Below are 22,036 nucleotides of genomic sequence, written 5' to 3'. Positions count from 1 at the left end.
TGTTTTGGTCAGTTTGGACTATTTTGAAAACTTGTAAATTGGAAATGGATTTCTTACCCTTGCATAAAGTATCTCTTATTTTGTCTTCAAGTAACGATGAAACGTAACTAAAATGCAGCTTTTATAAAGTAAGTACTTTGCAGTTACTGGGAAAAGTAAGAATGCTTAGAAGAAACATGATTAGTTGGTACTTCTGAATCACTTTTGTATTGATTGGAAGCACGGTGACACGAACAACGAAGTCAGGGTTCGGCATCACGAAATGAATAACAGTGATCGTCCATGTAAACGAACTCCCTGACGTAGAAATTTCTGCCACCTAACGGTCGTTAATGAAACCAGAGGATATCGTGTTTGCATTCGACGTGTGGCGGTCACGGTGCCGTATCTACACATCCACCCCTTCTGGCGTTGCTCATTCGCCAACGACCACCCCTCGAATATAGAGAGAAGCGGCACGTGCATTGAGCCTGGCAAGTCATGCGATCGTTTCGAAAAATTCTTAATTACCCTCAGTCGACCATGTAATGGCGGGGGTCAAAGTCGTGGGAACTGAACTAGCATTACAGTAACCTCCCCCATATTTTTTTTCCAAAGCCTGCGAACATTAAGTCTACCATTCGACCTACGTAATAACCATTAGGGTTATTTCCAACAACCCCTTAGTCTTCCGCCCCGAAAGGGGAGGAAAATACATCAGAAGAGATAGATAAAAAAGTGTATGTGTAAATTATTTTGTCTGTCGTTACGGTCTGCTGCCTCCTTGATTGTTATGGGAAAATATGCCTTACAGGATCGTTTGTCATCCTTTCGAAAGGGCTATTTGCTTCTGATTTACAGGAAAATATGGAGTCTGTAATTGCTTTCCCATTACTGCGGTCAGTTGTTAAATTCGAGAGATTTGTTCCGGTGACGTCATCTTCTTTACCTCAAAATTTGCACTGCAGCCACACGTAATCCAAAAAGGTTTTGACTGCAGTTTATTGATGCTAGTGAGCGAGTCTAGAATGCTGCATACTATAGTTTGGAGCATGCCCGTACTTAAGAGAGGGGTCATGGGGGCCATGCCCACCCCCTAGAGCTATGAAATATATAAATGTGAATCTATAAAAAGCTACGATATTTCAATTTGTAATAATTCGACTGTGTCTCTGCATAAATGAATGTTTTTTTTGTGGAGAGAGGCAGGATGCAGAAGTCTCCAGTCGGCAATATTGTTAGGTAGTTTTAGTTTTATAACAATTGATTCAAGGCTACGCGATTTAGTCGGGATAATCCATTCCTTCTAATCCGTATTCCGACTTTTTTCTAAGCAGTAGTGATGAGCAAATGTATCGTATCTTCTTTTCAAACTCACATTTAGACATTTATTACAATAATAAGTGCTAATATGTATAATTTAATTTATAAATATGTTATTTTCTAAATATATAATTATCATGGCTGCTACAAGAAAGGTGAAGGATATTTTAAAACATTGTTAATTTACGGAACACAGTACTATTTGAATACTTCTGTATGCAGTGTGAGATCCTTTGCCTGTAAGCGACTGGTTTGCTGAGTGTTGTGTCGGAGGGGTTATAGGTAAGTTGAATTTCTTTCGTAGTGAAACTCTACAATTGTATATTTAGATCTAGCTGTAATATTACCATATCATTGGTGTTCACATCTAATACTTCAACAACATTTCGCGGGCCACTGTGGAGGAGTGATTAGGACAGCGTGATATAATGTCAGGGGCCCCGGGTTCGAATCTCGGCCTAGCCATGGGCGTTATCTTTGTGTTCCTTCATCAATTTCAACATATCATCACTCATCCTCATCATCGCGATTAGACAAACTTGACAGGAAAGTGACGTAAAGTAACCTACATTCAATCAACCCCACAGCATTTCGGATCTTCTCTTTGTTCGGATCTGGCGCCCTAGTCAAGACAATCCTGGATACGGACCTGCTGCGGAGTGAGGTGCTTTGTTAGCTACTGCGCAGAGAGTGAGTGGACTTAATTAGCTTAAATCAGGGCTTGAGATGGGGAATTTTCACGAAACGGAACGCATTAGCTTTGTTAACAAGATGTTTTCTTTCTAGCTTTTTATTTTGTCTCTTACTACCACAACGACGATATTATCGACTAAACGCACGGCCATGAAATTAGGCGGGTGGCAGAAGTTAGCGCTGTTGCCACGTCAGCGCACAACCCCGTGTGTTTGGAGGTTTAAGAGAATGAGAGGTCTCGTTGTAGATAGTGTTGCCCACGGGACGAGACGGGACAGGCTTTTAAAAATTCGAGACGAGACGAGATTGACCATGTGTCATAAGACAAACGAATATTTTCGAGACGGGACAGCATTTCCACGAGACTCCACGAGACGAGACAGGCCAAAGTATCGTCTCGTGGGCAACGCTAGTTGTAGAGTTTGTCTTTGTCACCATGTGATACAAACTGACAGTATTTGCTCGACAGGTCATGGATGACACAAAAGTGCGCGGAGAGAGGTCGGTCTGACGCTCGAACTAGGCAACGCAGCCCGGTTGACGATGCCACACAGTGCGTGGGTTGTAACCGCACATTCGCGATTATGTCGAAAACGGCTCGTTTTCAGACCCATGTTTACTGAGAATGTTTTGCTTCTATCATCGAGTACTTTCACCTGTGTCAGTTTGCGCTATTACTTATGAGACACCCTGTACACGGTGTGGTTCGAATCTCACATTGGACTGCAGGTCCAGTCTCAGTTCTCCCATTAGAGCATAAAATGAAAGTTCTGCTTAGTAACTTCACTTTTCTACTGCTATCGATTAGTCGAAACGATGAGGATGAACTAAAAGAGCCGTAGGAACGATCATGACGATACTCCCATTCATTACAGATTACAGATTTCCACTGATAAAAAAAATAACCCCAAAAAAATCCTTAAACTTTTTATCTAGCAAGACTCATTCTCATCTTAGCAAGCTCAGACTGGCAACATCTTTCGTGAGAATAAGACTAGAAATTACTACATTTTTTTTATGCTCCTCCAAAATACATAATCCTAACCTACAAAATGTTATGACTTCCAGAGAATAATGTTGATACTAGTATAGATATAGCCAATACAATAATACAATTTAGCGAGAAGTAGCAATTGAAAAGTACTTATATTTGCTTACTTACGAAGCGAAAATAGAGTTTTCACATATTTACCTGAACTGGCTAATCTGCTACTAGTAGGCCCAAACATCTGGTATGGATCTGTAAATATAAAAATTAAGCAAGGAATATTAATATTAATGCTAAGTAGTGGCATCTATTATGATGAAACATTATTATTAGAAACTTGAATTTCATGAATTTAAAACTGGGAGACGAGATTTTTTCCACATGATCAAAAAAAGAGTAAATCTATATATATGTACGTATATAAAAAATGGATGTATGTGTGTGTTTGTGTATTTGTTTGTTCCGGCATAACTCTCGAACACCTGAAGCAATTTCAACCAAACTTGGTACACGTATCACTTCCAATATAGAAATAAATACTGTGGGAGTAACACCCCTGGCACCCCCCTAGGGGTGACATGTAAAAATAATCGAGAATCACAGATAAAAAAATTCCTCACAGACAGACATCCGTGACTCTATGCAAACCGCACAACGATAGTGTTTCTCGGGTTGTCTAACATGCAGGCTGTGTTGCGAATGGAATCCATAGTTTTCGTGACACTCCCAATGCGGTTCAACTCCAAGTTCATCACCTATCGGCATGGGGGGTGAGAGGGGGTGAAAAATAAAATGCCACAAATGACCTAGATAAGTGTTGAATCTATAGTTTTTAAAGTCGCTAAGCTAATTGGTGACATTCACGATCACATTTAAAATTAGTTACATTTTACACTATAGTTAGAATTCATTATTTTCCTGTATAATACAAGATTGGGATAAATAAATACCCAGGCAACGCACCGTAATCAGCTAGTGTTGTATAATACGTAAAGAGATGGCGTTCAAGGTTCTTGAACAGCAAATTTCACATCTATTGATATTAGGACAAAGCATGAACACGATAAATTCCTCAATTTACTATCTTCATTAATATTAATGTCTAAATATTTTAGAGGGACTACTGTCAACCATCATGAGCAGTCGTAATGAGTATATTTAATGGAACAATGATAAAAAAATGTTCTTGAAAGTATGAGAGAAGCAATGCTAGTGGCGAAATATAGGTTTTGTGCTTTGGCATTATTAGGTTTTGTTTCCTCTGTGGAAGTCTTGTCGGATAAGTAATATTGTAAGATTCTTCTGTAAGTTTGTGTATTATGCATAAAATACGAGAGAAAGTTAACACCTCTATTTTAACACTCCATCCAAATCGAAACTACCTGTATGAAACTGAAAGTGCCATACGATGAACATTTGAGACAAGTTGGTTGCATACTCTTAGGCGTTTTTTGCGTCGAGAAGCATCAACGTATACAGTCACGGACACTTCTGGGTAGTTAACGATTCTATTGAAACTCAATTGTATGTTTGCAACCCAGAAATGTCCGTGACTGTACATTTTTTCTTGTGGTTGCATGTTAAAACACGAATCATGTTCTCAATGCATTTGTGCATTCGATGGAATACTTATTTATATGGCAAATATCGATCCAGCATAGGTATAACGCATTTCTCAGAAACTCAAACTGATATGTAGACATATATAGAGGGAGAAAGACATGGAAGGGTAGAGGAACAGAGAGACAAATGGGGAAAAGATACGGAGAGTGGGGGTGAGGAAAAGAAATAGAGAGTTAAAAGAGACATAATGAAAGGGATATATAGAGAGACAGGAGATGAAAAAATAAATAGTGGAAAGAGAGAGGAGAAAAGGATAGGGCGGTGTAGTGTTGAGGAGAAAAAAGACAAGAGGAAGAGTATGGTAAATAAGAGAGCAGGACGAAGAGAAATTGAGGCAGAGAGAAGAGGAGGAGGAAATAAAGATAAAGAAGGGGAATGATATGGAGTTCGGGTTGGCTCAGGGGTGGACAAAATATTTTCAGGTGTGTGGTAATGGATACTAATATTTTCTCTCTGTTTTTCTCTCTTCCCCTCATTCTTTCTTTCTCTCTTCCTCTCTCTTTCACTTTTTCTCTGCCTTCTATTTTCTCTCTTCTTTCCTTCCTTTCTCCCTGCAATTCTCTGTCTTTCCTGTTCCTTCTTTCTCTCTTCATATATTTCTGGTTGTAATTCTTTCTACTCTCTTCTCATTGTTTCTCTATATCTTTGCGCCACCTCTCTCTCTCTCTCTCTCTCTCTCTCTCTCTCTCTCTCTCTGTGTGTGTGTGTGTTTCTTCTCTTTCTCCCTACTTTTGGCTGTTATTCTTTCTACTCTTTTCTCTTGATTTCTCTCTATATTTTGCCACTCCCCATCTCTCTGTCTGCGTGTGTGTATATGTGCTTGTGCGTGTACGTGGCGTTTGTAAGTTTGTTTCTTTCTGTCTCTGTCATTCGTTCTACCTTTCCTCTACTGTAAATGATTCAGAGTCAGACCGTTTCTTATATGTTATTTGGGTTGGAAGGAGAGTACACTCTAAAAAAAAGTGTTAAAACGACACAGACAGTGGTCTCAGGAAGTCCACACCTCATTTGGTTAATGTTTGACCTCAGTGTTGTTCAAATAACACAGATAAACGATTACACTCAACACCTTTTTAACACCGCTAAGGTTTAACATTGACCAAAATGGTCTGAGGACACTGTGAGATCACTCTCTAGCTTGTTTTAACATCGGTGTAGGCAAAGACTATCTCACAGTGGTCTATAGTTCACCCAGCCAAGGATTTAGGGGAGGCTTGGAAGGGGCTACAGCTCCGGCTCTCCATCTGCAAAGAGATCTTCAATATGGAACCTTACTTTGAAAAGGGTTTTTATTAAAAAAAAAATTAAAAAAAAGTAAAGTGCTTCCCTGTACTTTGCCCACGCTATGAAGGGGTATGGGGGTGTGGAGTTAGGGCCCCACACTTTCTTGATCACTGCCAAAGGTGGGGGTGATGTGATCAGCACCACGCCCGAAGCAGTAGTATCCCCAGTTTTTCACTTTTTACTGAATTTTTCAGTATTTTCTATATATTCTCTGTCCAAACCGGGACCCCTGGCATTGTTGCTTTCTGTTCTAACCCCTCCGCCACGGAGGTTGACTGAGTTACCGCGGCTTTAGAAAACAGATATTTGAAACCTGGTAAGAAGATAACCATTTGACGTAACTTGCCCAAGAAAAGTTACCACTGAAATTTTACATCGAGGGTCCTCGCGATGTTGATAGCTCCAGGGCCTCCACACATGTAAATTCGGGCCCGAGCCCAGTCTTCTCCATCAGTGACGACGCCCCTGTATAATGCATGATGCACATGGCACACACACATGAGGAAATGCTGCATCTCACAGCACCAGTTAAGATATACGGACTGCAGCGAAATGACTGTGACATATCAACGCGAGCAATCGCGAAAATAAGTTTCCGTTTAATTCCTGGTAATGAACAGATGACGAGTCAGCCAGCAGTCAATTGTCGGCGCTGTTATGCGTCCCTCGAGGCACGTGATCAGGGCGGAGGTAGGGCAACGGCGCTGAAAAAGTCACCCCATGCGGGGAGCGATCACGCTCAGAGTTTCCAACCTCAGGAGAGATTACCCAGAAAATATTGAAATCCATAGTATACGACAGGCAAGATATCGAGATAGGGAAGGACAGTAATTACCCACCGCACTCGACTGGACAATTCTAGAATTCTCTTTTAAAAATTTTGTACAGTGACAGTTTATACTCGAAACTATAGCTTATATTTAAAACAAAGACGCCAAGAGACAGAGAGAGAGAGAGAAAGAGACACTATCAAGAGGACTTTGACATTCAAAACTGCAATATCAGGCAAAATTATAATGTTTGTTCTACAAAATTACATTTAAGTTCTTATGAAAAAGCTACGTTCATGTAACTCAGCTATTCAATGCTGTATTTTGTTAACAAGTAATAATAAAATTATTGAGACAGTCACAATATTTGAAAGTATAATTTAAATGATACTGTCGAAATATACTATCTATTCGATTCTGAAGAATTCCAATGGAATAAACCTTCAATATAGAGTCGCGGTGGTCCAGTCGGTAGAGCGTCTGACTGCCACTCGGGAGACCCATGTTCGATTCCCGGGGCTTGTGATCTAAGGCCGAAATTTCCGACCTTGTCCCCACAAAAGCGACTATGGGCCTCACCCAGCCTCAATTTACTGGATACCTGAGAGGTAAAGGCGGCCGGAGCGTGGTGATGATCACATCACCTCCAAAATGATCTAGATCGAGAATGTATGGGGCTCTACTTCCACATCACCTAAATGTGCCTTCATGGTAATCTGCTACATATACGGGAAACCTTCAATATTATATATACATACATAAGAGGGCCATTTTTCTTGTAGTGGCAACATGTATGAGAAATAGATTCACGATATTGCCTTCAAATCGTTCTGGATTCGAGTATCTACTAGGGCGCGTGACAGTGGCGGAGATTAGGGGAGGCAGTTGCTTCACCCCCACCGCCACCCCTCAATTTTTGCGACTTTTACCCTCGAACTATGCTACACCTTATCTACGAGGGAAAGAAAACTTGCTTCCCTCCAGTTTTGTCACCTTGCCCTCCTGGTTTTGGAACCAAATCGCCGCCACTGGCACGTGATGTTTTGCTAGGGAGAATTCACGCCGAAGCGACAGGCGGCACGTGACGCCTGTCGCTTGACGCTTCGGTGTGAATTCTCCTTTACAGATTGTTCTTCCATCAATGTCATACGACGGTGCAGAAAAAAATAAGTTAAAAACCAAATTCAAATTAAAAAGTGAGAATTTGGATATCCGCGTTGGCAACATTGTGGGGAGGTGGGTGAGAGATGCTCCTATGATTGCCTGACCGTTCTGTGATCATCGCTCCCTCTCCCACTCCACACACAACGCACGCACACGGATCTTTTTTTTACTCCCCTCTATGAACACACACACACACACTCGTACATATGAGTCGTGTGGGAATCAGCGAGGATCAAATACACTTTAGTGCGTTAAGTGGATGATGAGCCCAGGGGGAGAGGGGGAGGGGGTGAAAGAGATTTCGGGGACCGTAAGCTGAAATGCGCTAATTACGAGTTCATAGGTTGTAGGCGTGACGGGGTTGATGGGTAGCCGCTGTGGGGCCAGCGTTCACACGCCGCGTCAACACCAAAGCAGATGGTCTCTGCCGTTGCAAACCTCCCCCCCCCTTCCCTTACCAGAATGTCGTGACTACAAACTTTTAATTGAGAGCGAGAATCGCGCAATTAAAACAAATGCCAGGCGATAGGATTGCGTTTACCATTTTTGTGAAGACCCATGATTGATCCATGGTGGCATTTGGGCTGGCATTTCTGCTTATGTAGGAAACATGGGGGTAAACATGCATTGAGGCCCATGCCCTAAACGAATCAGTCAATAGATATATGTATAGGGAAATGCGTAATGAACAATTTAAATCAGCGATTCTCAAACTCTTTTCTCATTGTACCCTTTAGCGGTAACTGAACGTCTAATGTACCCCCCCTCCCCCATGGGCTTTCTCCGAATTTTGGGGAATTTTTCGGCTGCCTGATTAGTGGCGAGTTTTTGATATGTTGGAGACGTGTATCTGCAATAGAGCAAATGGCATTCGGGCTGTACGCGGAAAGATGGTAAACAAATAAACATCAGAATCCTATTATTATTTTATTGGGTGTTCCTAAGTTTACAATCTTTAACCTTAGTTACAAAACTTGACATGTGAAACATGTACGCTTAGAAATAGATTTCTTTAAAAAAATAATTTTCATATCTTTTTCCAGAGTTATTGCAAAAAAAATTAAGAATAAAAATAAGTTTGTAAACAAATAAACATTAGAATCCTATTATTATTTTATTGGGTGTTCCTAAGGATACAATCTTTTACCTTAGTTACAAAAATTGAAATGTGAAACATGTACGCTTAGAAATAGATTTTTTTTAAAAAATAATTTTCATATCTTTTTCCAGAGTTATTGCAAAAAAAATTAAGAATAAAAATAAGTTTGTAAACAAATAAACATTAGAATCCTATTATTATTTTATTGGGTGTTCTTAAGTTTACAATCTTTAACCTTAGTTACAAAAATTGAAATGTGAAACATGTACGCTTAGAAATAGATTTTTTTTAAAAAAAATAATAATTTTCATATCTTTTTCCAGAGTTATTGCAAAAAAAATTAAGAATAAAAATAAGTTTGTAAACAAATAAACATTAGAATCCTATTATTATTTTATTGGGTGTTCCTAAGTTTACAATCTTTAACCTTAGTTACAAAAATTGAAATGTGAAACATGTACGCTTAGAAATAGATTTTTTTAAAAAAATAATTTTCATATCTTTTTCCAGAGTTATTGCAAAAAAAATTAAGAATAAAAATAAGTTTGTAAACAAATAAACATTAGAATCCTATTATTATTTTATTGGGTGTTCTTAAGTTTACAATCTTTAACCTTAGTTACAAAAATTGAAATGTGAAACATGTACGCTTAGAAATAGATTTTTTTTTAAAAAAATAATTTTCATATCTTTTTCCAGAGTTATTGCAAAAAAATTAAGAATAAAAAGAAGTTTGTAAACAAACTGTCAAGCACAATTTTGGAGTTTTGTTGTAAATCCTCAGAGTTCGCAATGAGAAGAATGTGCCTGCATAGCTTCACACAGTTTATTGTCTGGTTGTGCACTTGAAATTTTCAAGCGCAGATTCGACTCCAAATGTAATCTATTTCGGCACTGATCCACGTCGTGTTCGTGACTTTTTTACGCTTTAAGAAATGTTTGTGAGTTTTCGAGTTGAAGAATGAAATGGGTAGAGATTTCGAACGAGTGTTTTATTTCAAACCACACGAAACGAAGAGTGTCAGTGACAAAATCAACCGTATTTTCCTGTTGAGTGTTAAAGCTATGAAGTCTGAAACACTGAAGTCTGCTCTACACACCTGCAGCAAAAAAGTTATCATGTGAGTATTCTCGACATTTCTCTTCCGAGTTGATCGCGTATCACAGTTTGAGAACCACTGATTCAAATCATTTACTTCCATGGTATATCGGATAACGAATTTCTCGCTTTTCAACCAGGAGGTCCTGTGTCCAATTTCAGTAAACTGTAAGCGTAACAGTAAGTAATTTGCTGTAAGTAATTAATTATATAAACTGTAATGAAGTAACTGTAAGTAAGTGGCACGCCTTGAATAGGGCTGAGCCGATATCACTTTGAACCGATACAGAAGCCGATACTCTTACAGATTCTCTCCGATACCGATACTTGAAAATTGTAATAATTAAAAGATGTTCAAAATATTGATTAATATGGCTAGGATTTTTATGACAGCATATTTTTTTTTGTTAAGGTTGATGTGTTCCCTAAATATATAGAAATTCATATTGTGAAGAAACTAATTGAATTAAGGTGCTTTTTAAGAGCATATTTTTGGCATATTTGGCCATTTCTACGTGAAAAAGCATTTTTTTATGGATTTTCGGTCATATTCAGCATATTTTCGCTTTTTCAAGAAATATACAGTCATTTCCCAAGTGGATTCGTTCTTGCTCCCATGTTCACTCGTGTTTTTTGTTTTTTTTTGGACTGCAGCAAAATCTTTTTCGTTTTTAATTGAAAATTTACAGAAAGTATTCATTGTGCATTTCAACTGATCAGGGGCCATATGTATATGGAAATATTTCAGCATATATTAGATATTGATGTTTGAAACAGTCTAGTTATAAGGGCATATTTTTCAAATTATAGTGCATATTTTGTAGATCATAAGAGCATATTTTGTTTTGCATATTTTGGTGATTTCTAGGTCATAAAAATCCTAGCTCTCTTGATCAATATAGTGTATAATTATTCCACTCTAATTATAGGCATCAATTTACCAACACATTTGCTTTAAAATATTCCAGAATTTCATCAGAATATTAAAATGATTTTTAAAAAAAATTCGAATTTTGCATAATTTCAAGGATAATCAGACTCGGCGAAAGTGTCGCGAGGCATTTTTGGGGAGTCCGTGAATAACCAAAATGCCGGAAAAATATCGGAGACCGTGGGTAGGTGCTTGTACGCGGAGGGACAAGGTGGCGTAGAGTAGATGTGGAGAGTAGATGTGCGGCAACACTAAGCGTTGAATGTGATTGTTGCAGCTGGTGGGCGCGCTCCGTGAACTTCAAAGCCAGCCGGTCGTTAACGTAGCCAGCGCGTCGTCGACTATACACGGCGAAACAGCGACTACGTTTCGGAGCTGTGTAGCGTTTGCTGTATGGTCACGTGGTGCAGCAGACAGGCATTTGTTGAATCTTCTGAACTTTTTTTTATTTGCTTTATTTGACTTCGCTTTTTGTGCCACTTTTGTCCAATTTGCGAAGATGGGGATGAGTGATGATATGATGAATGGACACTCACAAATATCCATGCCCAGGCCAGGATTCGAACCCGGGACCCTCTTCTGAACTTGAACGCCGCTATTCGTGTACTTAGTTCAACGGCATTTCCTTGCACCAGCCTGACATCGGGATACACCTACACTGCATCTATTGCTCTCTGCACGAAAGTAAACCAGACAAGGTCACGCGTTTTCGGAGCTTACCCTTCCCTCCTTCACACCCTTTGCCCTCCAGGGTTGCCACGCTAGTTCCAAGCTGCTCAGTCGACACTTCGCGCGTTGTACGTATGATTTCGTCTTCGCTGGTGTATTGTGTAAAGTTTGTTTGGTATTGTATTCATTATAAATGAGGAGAAGCATCAGCTTCTTATAGTGTCAAAAAGTGCAGCGAACTACATGGAGCCACAATTTCAGGATCTAGGTGTTCCATTTTTTTGCCGCTGACTGTACAACAGTGTGCCAGGGATTTCATCCCATATAAAATGTTATCCCTGCCGGATATTTTTATCACCCTCAAAGAAAATGTGATTCAAAGCACACTGTATACCATTTCCTAAGGATGTAACAAGCAAACAAAATTAATCGTGTCAATTAATGGTCCAGTCAACAAAAGTTTCCCTGCCGAAAAGTATGAAACCTTATGGATTAAAGAAGGACACCATTCTGCAACTGACCAGCCTTACCGAGTCAACAGCAGGCTGTTTTCCACTTATGTTTTCATGGCGAAGTGTTGATATTTTACAAGTCTTAAAGTGTTCACAAGAAACTTGTAGCTAGATTAAATGGACATTAAGTTTGAACTTCGCAATACAGTAAAACCTCGTTAAAACGGACTCCGATAAGCTGGACTTCGCTTGGTCCGGACAGACAAAAGGCAAAAGAAAAAAAAAGAAGAAAATTGCAAGGTTTTAAATATGGCTGGAAGTCAACAAAATAACTTCCTAAAGAAAAGGCAGTCAACCACTGATGAAATTCTGTTTCCCGCAGACTTTGTACTGTACTATATAGTGTATTTAGGCCTATGCCCTTTATATACACCATAATAAACGTGTTTTCTTGCTATAAACGGAGTTTTAATGCACTTTCTACTGTTCTTTTAAGTGATTTCAGTTAATCCGGACTTTCGTTAAACCGGTCAACTTATCCCCCCATAAGTCCGAATTAACGAGGTTTTACTGTAGATATTTGGTCAAGTTTTCGGTGTTACTAGTTCGATAGCTCATTGCTTGAATGCACATGTAAAATGTAAATACACTAAGTGTTTCTAAATCACGTTATAATGTTATTATAATATCTATGACCTAGGTTAGGGCCAATTTTCTAAGGTACTTAGAACTGCGAGGCAATAATTTAGTAGTTTACTCCCTGGTAACATTTAAAAATTTGACAAAAAAAACCCTCCCTCCCGGATTGAACTCTCAAGAACGGGCATCACCTCGCACAGTGCTGTACAAAGTAATAAAGTTACAGGATATGGTTGCTACATACACAGATTTCAGCTAAAAAAAATGGCTTTGTACGATAAAACCTGGAACCTCTAGGCCAAGACGGAGATTGGCCTGAAGGAACTCAGCTTCACAACAATCACCACCGAGCTTCCACCGTGGAAATAAGCCAGAGGCAGCAAGGTTTGTGGAATATTATCTCGTTGGCAGCCGTATCGCGTGACGCTTGCAAGAACCTTGTCGGAAATAGGTCTCCTAGGTTTTCGTTACGTCCCTCGCACGTAAGATGCAATCGGAGGAGGTTGGGGGGGCAATCATGTCCGCCTGCTCCACTTTCGTCACCACAAAACCAATTTGCATGCGGCCATTACCCAACGCTCTTTGCGCGGGGGACAAGGAAGTGGCGTTTCCTTTCATGTGTTCCGAGAAGGTAAATTACCGGGAAAGCCACATGTAACGGTTTCAGCGAAGGGCCGAGGACTGCCCTTCCATATTTCTTTCACGTAATGACCGCTTGCTATCTTCGCAGTTCGGTGGTCGATCTTGGGTTCTTGGGAAAACGAACTGAACTCGTCGGAAGATTATTGACAGGAAGGAAGAATGAAGACACTGACGTAGCCAGGCTTGTGGCACCCCTTCCCAGGCACGTATCCAATGGGGGGGCTTAGGAGGCTCGAGCCCCCCCCCCCCGAAAGTTTTCTGTTTACACTAGATAAAATGAGGTTTTTGGTTTCTTGTGGTGTGAAATAAAATAATGCGACGATAATTTAAGGAGAGAAATACTTGTCAAGGCAAGCTGAAGAATCTTAACCGTGTTGTTGATAATATTTCACATAAACTTTTCTTGCGCTTTTAGGTGTTATCGCAGCGAACTTGAGCATTATGTAAAGACTTGTCATCATTTGGAACCTGTGGAACAAATGTAGCGCGACGAGTAGGACGATTCCTTTATAATTTGTTATCTCTGGAAAGCGCGAGAGGATATGTTTTTGAAAAGAGGAGTCGAACTACTGGCAATATTAACGAATCGTTTTATCTGCGGAATGTTCTAGAATATAATGATGATATAATGAGGGGATTACGCATACTATTTTATGTGGAGTCCTCTTTTTGCCATCTTTTCCTGTCTTTGACATTCTTTTTTAAAGGAATACTGGGTCAAATGGTGTTATGACCCAACAACCCTCCCTTGGGCACGTCACTGGAGATAAATGAGTAAGCATTTGATCATATTGGGAGACGAAACATTAGATGTGTTGGTAACGGAAGGGTTTTCACTGTGCAGTAATTGTTTCGGGACCCAGCTGTATTCTACAAGACTTCCTTTCTTTTTTGCCGATATATGACAAGACTGTGGAAGTTGTGACAGACAATTTTGAACACTTGCGAGTACTTAGGCCTGAATATGAACAATCTGGTGAGGTTTCGGCTTTTATAAGAGCTGCAAACATAGGAGAACAAGACACATTTGTGGTGTTCAGGCTTGATTCAGAGAGAAATATTCGATCTGTCTGCATCCAGTTCCCAGCCCACATTTTGAATCTCGCATTGTCGAGTGGATTGTCCATCCCGTGCATGTGTAACAACTTCGTAAAAACACTCAAAGACGCTATTGATATTTTTATTTCTAATGAGAAGAAATGGACAAACACACATACTGAGATGCTTCCGGCAAACAATGTTAATGCATGGAAACAGAGGAGTCGAGTGGTAAAAAGTGTTCCGATTGGACGTTCTGATTAGAATTGCAGCCTTAAACAGTGGCAACGATTTAAGGGATTGGTGCTCCCCATTCTTTTTTTGCCTCCACACTATAGCCTCTTAATGCTAAGCCTTGTCTACCAAGAGAAAGTAAACTTTCATTGCATCTATCCCCCTCCGTTTTGGAACCCAGTAGCCACCACTAGCCTTAAACATACAATTGTGAGGTTCTATCTATACCCCTTAAAAAGATGGTGTTCAGCCCCTCCCCGAAAGGAATTCCTGGATACGTGCCTGCCCCTTCCAATTTCTTTTTGCCAAATGACACTATTTGTATTTCTGTTACTCAGCGTCGCTTTTATGCCACTTTTGGATAAACATGGAATTATTGAAGGGACACTTACAAAGAACACCCACACCCAGGCTAGGAATCGAACCTGGAAACTTAGAGACAGAGAGAGAGAGAGAGAGAGAGAGAGAGAGAGAGAGAGAGAGAGAGAGAGAGAGCGAGAGCGAGAGCGAGAAAGAGTGTTGGCAAGATCGAAAGTCAACAATAAGGCTCGGCTGGACTTTCGGCCGACGCCAGCGAAGCAGTTTCCGAAATGTCCTCTACTTTCGAAAAACTGCTATGATGCAAAAGAATTTGAAATATTACATCTCCTTAGAATTTAGACCAGTGGTTCTCAAACTGTGGTACGCGTACCTCCTGGGGAACATGGACTACTTGAAGGGGAGCTACGCAAACAGCTCGGAGAGTGGTTTTTCATCCATGGTGTACCTAAAGAGAATACCGAAAGAGACTAAATCTCGGCTTGAAAGTTTCAAGTACACAACCAGACTGTGTAAGGCACATCCTTCTCACTAGAAACTCTGAGGAATTACAATAAAAACTTCAAAATTGTGCTTGACAGTTTGTTTACAAACTTATTTTTGTTACTTAATAAATCTGTAAAAAAAATTAAAAATTTAAAGTTTTTTAATGAACTTCGTACCATACATGTGTTTCATATGTTTATTTTTTAACTAATCATAAAGATTGTAAGCGTGGGAACACCCAATAAAATAATAAACCAAGAATTGTAATTTGTTTACCACCTTGCCACATACAGCCCGAATGTCATTTTGCTATATTGCAGATACACGCATGTCGAAAACGCCCCACCAATCATCCAGCCGAAAAAAAAAAGAATCTCCAAAACCCACCATTCTGGAAAAACCTATGGTGAGGGTACATTAGACGTCTAGTTACGACTAAAAGTTTGAGAACAGCTGTTTTAGACCATGACAATGAATCTTCATGTGCTTCGTTTTTGCTGTTGTCTGCATATTCCCAACAGTTTAATAGACGTAGCTGCAAAAGTGTTGAAAATATCTAGACAAAACAGCGAAAGCAAACCACACGAAAATTCAAGTCAATGCTCTGAAAGATTTGTAAGATTTTTTTTTTATCTTCATGTTATGGAATATCGTAGAAGTTTTTTCGAAATGAAAGGAGACTTCGCAAAGGGCTTGGCTGGCGTCGGCCAAAAGGTCCGGCTGAGTCTTAAGACTCAACCACAGAGCCGGCGACAAATGAAACTATTTTGCGATGCAATTTTTACACAAACGAAGGTAAACCTTTTTTTATATATTCATTTTGCACTATTGAATTCGGAAATAACACTAATTGCCGTTCATTGTCCTTGCTTGTTCCCATATTATGATCTGAAACAATCCGCTAATGTACCGCATACCATCAGGGACGTTATATTTTCACGTTCGCTATAATATCGAAAACATTAATTGTTACCCAAACTGATGAGAATACTTACAACGTCGAACACTTTATGGATGCGGCATAATGCAACTTTTAGCCCTTCTCTCTAAAATCACAACGTCTTGCACAAATTTTATGAAAAACACCACTCTAAAGTGGGTAACACCCTAATTGGAGTAATACAACACTTAATCGAGTGTTTATACTGTTTGGTAAAGTTGTGCCTCACAGTGGCAGATACATTGCCAGTTGTTTCAACATTATTTCCCCCCTTTCAAATTTTCGAAGAATTCTCATTGAGAGAATACTTAATTCCATTTTCAAAAACCAAGAAGTTTGAACAAATATTAATTCTAATTTGGAAACATAATAAAAACAGACATGTCCAGATATTATTAGAATGATTAAATCAAGGAGACTTAGGTGGGCAGGCTGCATGTGGCACGAATGGGAAAGAAAAGAAGAGTTTGCAGGATTCTTGTTGGGAAACCTGATGGTAAGAGACCTGTAGGAAGGCCGAGATGAAGATGGAAGGATAACGTTGAGATGGACCCAAGGAGGCACATTTAGGGGATGTGCGGGTAGGGCTCAAACACTCTCGATCTCGGCCATTTTGGAGGTGATGTGAGCAGCATCCGGTCGCCTTTACCCCCCCCCCCCCTCAGGGTTGGCCCCGGGTACCCATTGATTTGAGGCGGGATGAGAATGCTGGGACAAAGCAGGAATAATTTCGACCTTACATCACCCAACCCGGGAATCGAACCTGGGTCTCCCACGTGGCAATCAGTGTCAAAAGCTTAATTTTTCGTACATAGCAACAAAGTGAAAATTAAAAAAATTGCAAGAGATAAATAACATAACCTGTGTTTCTACAGCCCTGTAAAGGCCTTGGCCTTTCCCCCGACTGCCAGTCTGCCTCCCACAATCCTACCTAGAGATGTGGAGATCTTCAACCGGTAATGGGGTGACATGAGGTCACCGTTATAGGAGATTTCCCAGACCGGGTTACCCTATTCATTCGTAGCTCCCCAATTGCCTCACGATGGTGGGTTGCCACCGGTACTATACACACGCCGAGAACCCGGAGACTGAACCCAGGCAGACTCGAACCCTTGCTGTCCCGCAGTCGGAGTCCAAAGCACAGAGCCTTAGACCGCGCGGCCACGGAGGAGAACACAAGCGATAAAAAGTAACGGTATTACTTTGAGCACTGTGGCACCATCTAAAGAACGCAAAAGAAGAGAAAAGATCAGTGTGTCATCAAGTTCCAATCGCACCAAGCAAGAGTCCCCTTGCACTGGTCATCCTGAGCCCGAGGCAGTTCAATTGATTGCCGTGAATTGTGTTTGCCGTCTCCCAAAGGAGGCCAGATTGGGAAAATTGCGGTGAAATGCGCGATAACTGCCGCCCCGGGGGGAGGCGAAGGAGCCGGCGACTACAAGGGTGGAAACAAAAGACGACACATGCTCCCCTCGGTAAGGGCGGGGGCGTAGTGTCCACATTAGCTCGGAAGATGCTATTTCCCTCCTCTACAGATAGTATCCATCACAGCGTCAAGGTCTGTCTGGTCTCGAGATTCAAGGAAACAGCTAGGGCCTACATCGAGACTAGACGAAACTTGGTTCAGTCTTGTCTCGTCTCGTTCTCGATCAAGTCTCGATATCGCAGTGCTATCTCTTAATGGTATCGTTTCGAATTTTATATCGTAATTCTTGCAAACTCAGACATTAGGCAATTTTCTGTAAAGAGCAATGTTGTCCAAGGTTTTCATTCAAGAGAACAGTATTTCGAAACACGATAAGAATATCTTGAATTGTTTGGACTTTTGACCACTATACTTGGTATATTATATACACACTAACATTTCAGAGAGTGGTTCTGTTTCCGTGTTCAGGACAGTAGTGTATTTTTGATTATTTGGTCTTATGTCGGTAGTAAGAAATTGAACAACGAATTGAATTGCCATCAGATGTTAAGTAATGTTCTCCGGAAAGAGTTGCATTCAAGGTTTTCGTTCAAGAAATCTTACTTAGGAAGTTATATTGCATTTTAATACTATCTATCTACAGTTCAAGAGAGCCTGAAGAAGTGAATTGAACAACTTGAATATAAGTTAAGTCAAAACTATATGATTTATCTTCTGATCCATGACACTTCCAACAAGGACGAGGACGTCAATACTTACTCACGGATTATGGACAAAAACAGCTGAAAGTTGAATTTGTATTTACATAGGTTAATCAATACTGGCCCTACAGTTTAAAGTGGAAACTGAATGATGCTGATATTCTAAGCGGTCTACGGGAATATCTTGAATCAAGTGTTCCGTGGGAAAAATCCTTTTGCATTAAGTGTTTCGCGGGAAACATTCCTTACACAAAAAATGCACCTCGGGAAAAATTGAGGACTAAAAGTGGTAAACATTGTAAGTGCCAAAAGCGAAAGTGTTGTGAAATCGCATCGTTCCTCACATCAGCCCGTAAGAACGTGCACACTAGTGACCTCTTTACACGCCCTTTGAACTACCGAGAGGGCTACCAGCCACATTTCACGTATACCACATTACAAAGCATGGCACATTTCACAGTTTGACGTGGAAAACGGTGTTTGAATTATTGTGGCACTTGCAGCGTTTACCAATTTTAGTCTTCAATTATGAATCACCAAGCGTGCCCTGGTAAAATCATGATGCACTGAGTGTACCGTGGAAAAAAATCCGGGTATAACATTGCGATGTGAGAAAAATTGTGATAACTAACTGCTCCGTAGGAACAATACGGATACACAAGTCCTCCGTGGAAAAATCGTTATACACTAAATGCACCGCGTGAAAAATTGTAATAACTAAGTGCTTCGTGTGGAAAATGTGCGCCTATGAAAAATTGAGAAACCTAAGTGCAAGGGTAGAAAAATTAATACATGGCGCGAAGTCTGCATAGGGTCTGAAAATTTTCACGTGACTCCTCTATTTTCAAATCCAGCTCTAATTTTCTTTCTATAATTTAAGTTCAATTATGAAAATTTCCATTACTTTTTTTTTTTTATTAAACATCGAGTAAAGTACAGTAAACCGTGTCTATCCCGGAACATGATGGTTCCGTGCAAAATTTTCCGTCTTAACAGTTTTCCTTCTTATACAGGGTTGACTTTAAATACAGCATAGAGCGCTGCAGGAAATGATGGAAGGACAGATTTACATTTCGCATTACTTATAATGTAGAGTACTAATGCATGTACGTACATGAATAAAAATGCGATACAGTCGCAATAAGCATAGCAGAGATTACAATTAAGTAACTACACAACTTGTTGGCACACTTTTTACAGTATTGTAACAACTTACAGTACGTACTTATGTATCTTTTCGAACCCGGGACCCTGGTGTCGTAGCGCGATGTGCATAGAGGGAAAGAGAAATATTGAAAGATGGAATAAGAGAGGTGAAGAAAGATTCAGATAAAAGTGAAGAAAAAAGAAAGAAACAAAGAGAGATAACAAGAAAAATAGAAAGATGACGAAAGAACAGAGGAGAAATAGACATAGAAAGGTGGAGAAAGAGGGTAAGAGATGAAAGAAAGAAACGGAATCGTAACAGCTATGAGTATTGTAGCGCATTCTTTCATATCGACAATGTTACCGATAAGCGAGTGGCAACAGAGGCGTGTTCCACTTACAGTATTGCATTGTTTTCTTTCTGGCAAAAAAATAAAGGAAGAAATTTCCATCTTACTGAGAATAAAAACATCTCGTTGGTCTTTAAATGGTGTTCCGTTTCAGCGTTAAGGAGGTTTCCGCCTTAAGCAGGTCATTTTCAGGTATGAAATCGGTCCGTTCTGGGGACTTTTTTCCGTATTTACAGGTTTCCTTCTTATAGAGGTTCCGGGATATGCAGTTTTTACTGTATATGTTTTTTCTGCATTAAATCAGAATAATAAACTCGCCATTATAATTTTTGCACTGTTGGTAGCCGAATTTTAAAATCTGGAGCGATATGGTAGAGTCGGCTAAGTACTAGAATGTATTGCATAGTTATTTATGCTGCTACCGGTAAAGCCTTATTCACGAAGCCAACTTCGTCCCAAGAATTCATTAATTCTTAACCAATCGTGTATTCATTAATAAATTGAATGTCTTGAGGTCACATTTCTAAATGTATAATAGCTTTATCTTAATTGGATTCATGGTTTTCTTACCAGTATTTGAAAAGAAAAACCTGATGGCTCCTGAGAAAAAAGTGGCCGGTGCCTGAATTATTTTTAGTTTGTCTACCCCTACCTAAGTGCGCCAATTGAAAAATCTTGCGATTTTAATTGCACGGTACAAATATCGCTCTATACTAAGTGCTCCGTGGAAAAATCGTGTCATGCTGTGTACAAGGAAAAAAAATCTTCATATACTCAGTCCACGATTGAAGAAATTATGAAACCGAGGGAAAAATCATACTACGGGGAAAAGTCGTGATACAGAGTGCAAAGGAAAAGGTTGTGATGCATAAAGTGTGTGCCATAAAGAGAAATATACGGAATCACACGTTTAAGTTAATCAACATGTAATGTCCTGAATCTTACATTACAGTTGTGTTATTTAAACTTAACTTTGGAATCTCGAGTTCGTGAGAGAGGAAAGAAGAATTTACAGGATTCTTGTGGTAAGAGACCTGTAGGAAGGCCAAGACGAAGATGTATAGATAACGTTGAGATGAACCTAAAAGAAATCGGTAAGGATTGAAAAAATTGGATTGATCTTGGCCAGGATAAGGACAGATGCAAGGCTTGTGTTGTTGCAGCCATGAACCTTCGGGTTTATAAAGGCTACAGAGTTAGTTAGAGTTAACAGGAGCATCAAGCTATAAAAAATAACTTTGTAGGTGAGTATACGAGGAATAAACCTTGTCATTAAGGTTATATCGAGCGTTTCGTTTACCACAACTTGAGAATGAGTCTTTTGTTCGCGACCTTAGGAGCGAAGGGTTAATTCCTAGCAGAGACGCGTAAGGTACGTAAGAATCTGCAAAATCTCATCTTGGGATGTAACGTGTATCTTATCCACTGCTGAACAGAGTGCCGCTAGCCAGAGAAAGAAGAGAAAAGATAAATCTTTAGCCAATACAATCCGTGGCCACTGAAGAAGGTAATCGAGTAAGGGATCCCCCGTTGTCATCGCTCATGAAGAGTCATTGGAAAAAGGGCATCTCCTCCTCCCACACATCTCCCAGTTGCTCTTAATTTCGCCCCCGTCCAAGAGTTAGGTCAATACAGTTTCAGGGAATCCCTGCAGTTTTGTTTGCCTTGAAGGGATTCCCCCCTTCTTGTATCGCCGACCATTACAACGGCCCTTAGGGCGGCTGGGGGGCCCTTGATGCAATTACCCGGTGCGATGACCGCCTTGGCTGCCGAGCCGGCCGAAGGAGAGTCTAGTACTTGAGGCCCTCATGAAGGGCCTTACCAACCACATCTTGGCCCTTAGTTGCTCTTTTAAAGGAGCTCCTACGACGCTATTGCTTTTTTCAATGGTCTCTGCACGAGGATCCAGGAGTTTATGGCACTTGGCTAGTCTGGCGTCACCGCTGGAAAATTTCAGCAGTGAGCAACCGCACCCCATGTTTACATTGATCAACTTATCACATACTAAAAGCATCATGTCGATGATGCACCAGAACGCATTG

General features: G+C 40.2%; 1 protein-coding gene across 1 annotated transcript in view; it reads right to left on the bottom strand.

Annotated features, from left to right (window-relative positions):
- The window catches only part of Ets65A (DNA-binding protein D-ETS-3), a 132,962-nt gene that overhangs the window by 31,646 nt on the left and 79,280 nt on the right, over positions 1 to 22,036 (bottom strand). Inside the window, exon 4 of the mRNA XM_083122310.1 lies at positions 3,188 to 3,235. Within this exon, the coding sequence (XP_082978436.1) occupies positions 3,188 to 3,235 (48 nt within the window). The remainder of the gene's footprint in view (positions 1 to 3,187; positions 3,236 to 22,036) is intronic.

The sequence above is a fragment of the Lepisma saccharinum genome, chromosome 5, assembly GCF_977018435.1.
Source record: "Lepisma saccharinum chromosome 5, izLepSacc3.1, whole genome shotgun sequence".
Classification (NCBI taxonomy): Eukaryota; Metazoa; Arthropoda; class Insecta; order Zygentoma; family Lepismatidae; genus Lepisma; species Lepisma saccharinum.
This window is presented reverse-complemented; position numbering and strand designations above follow the sequence as displayed.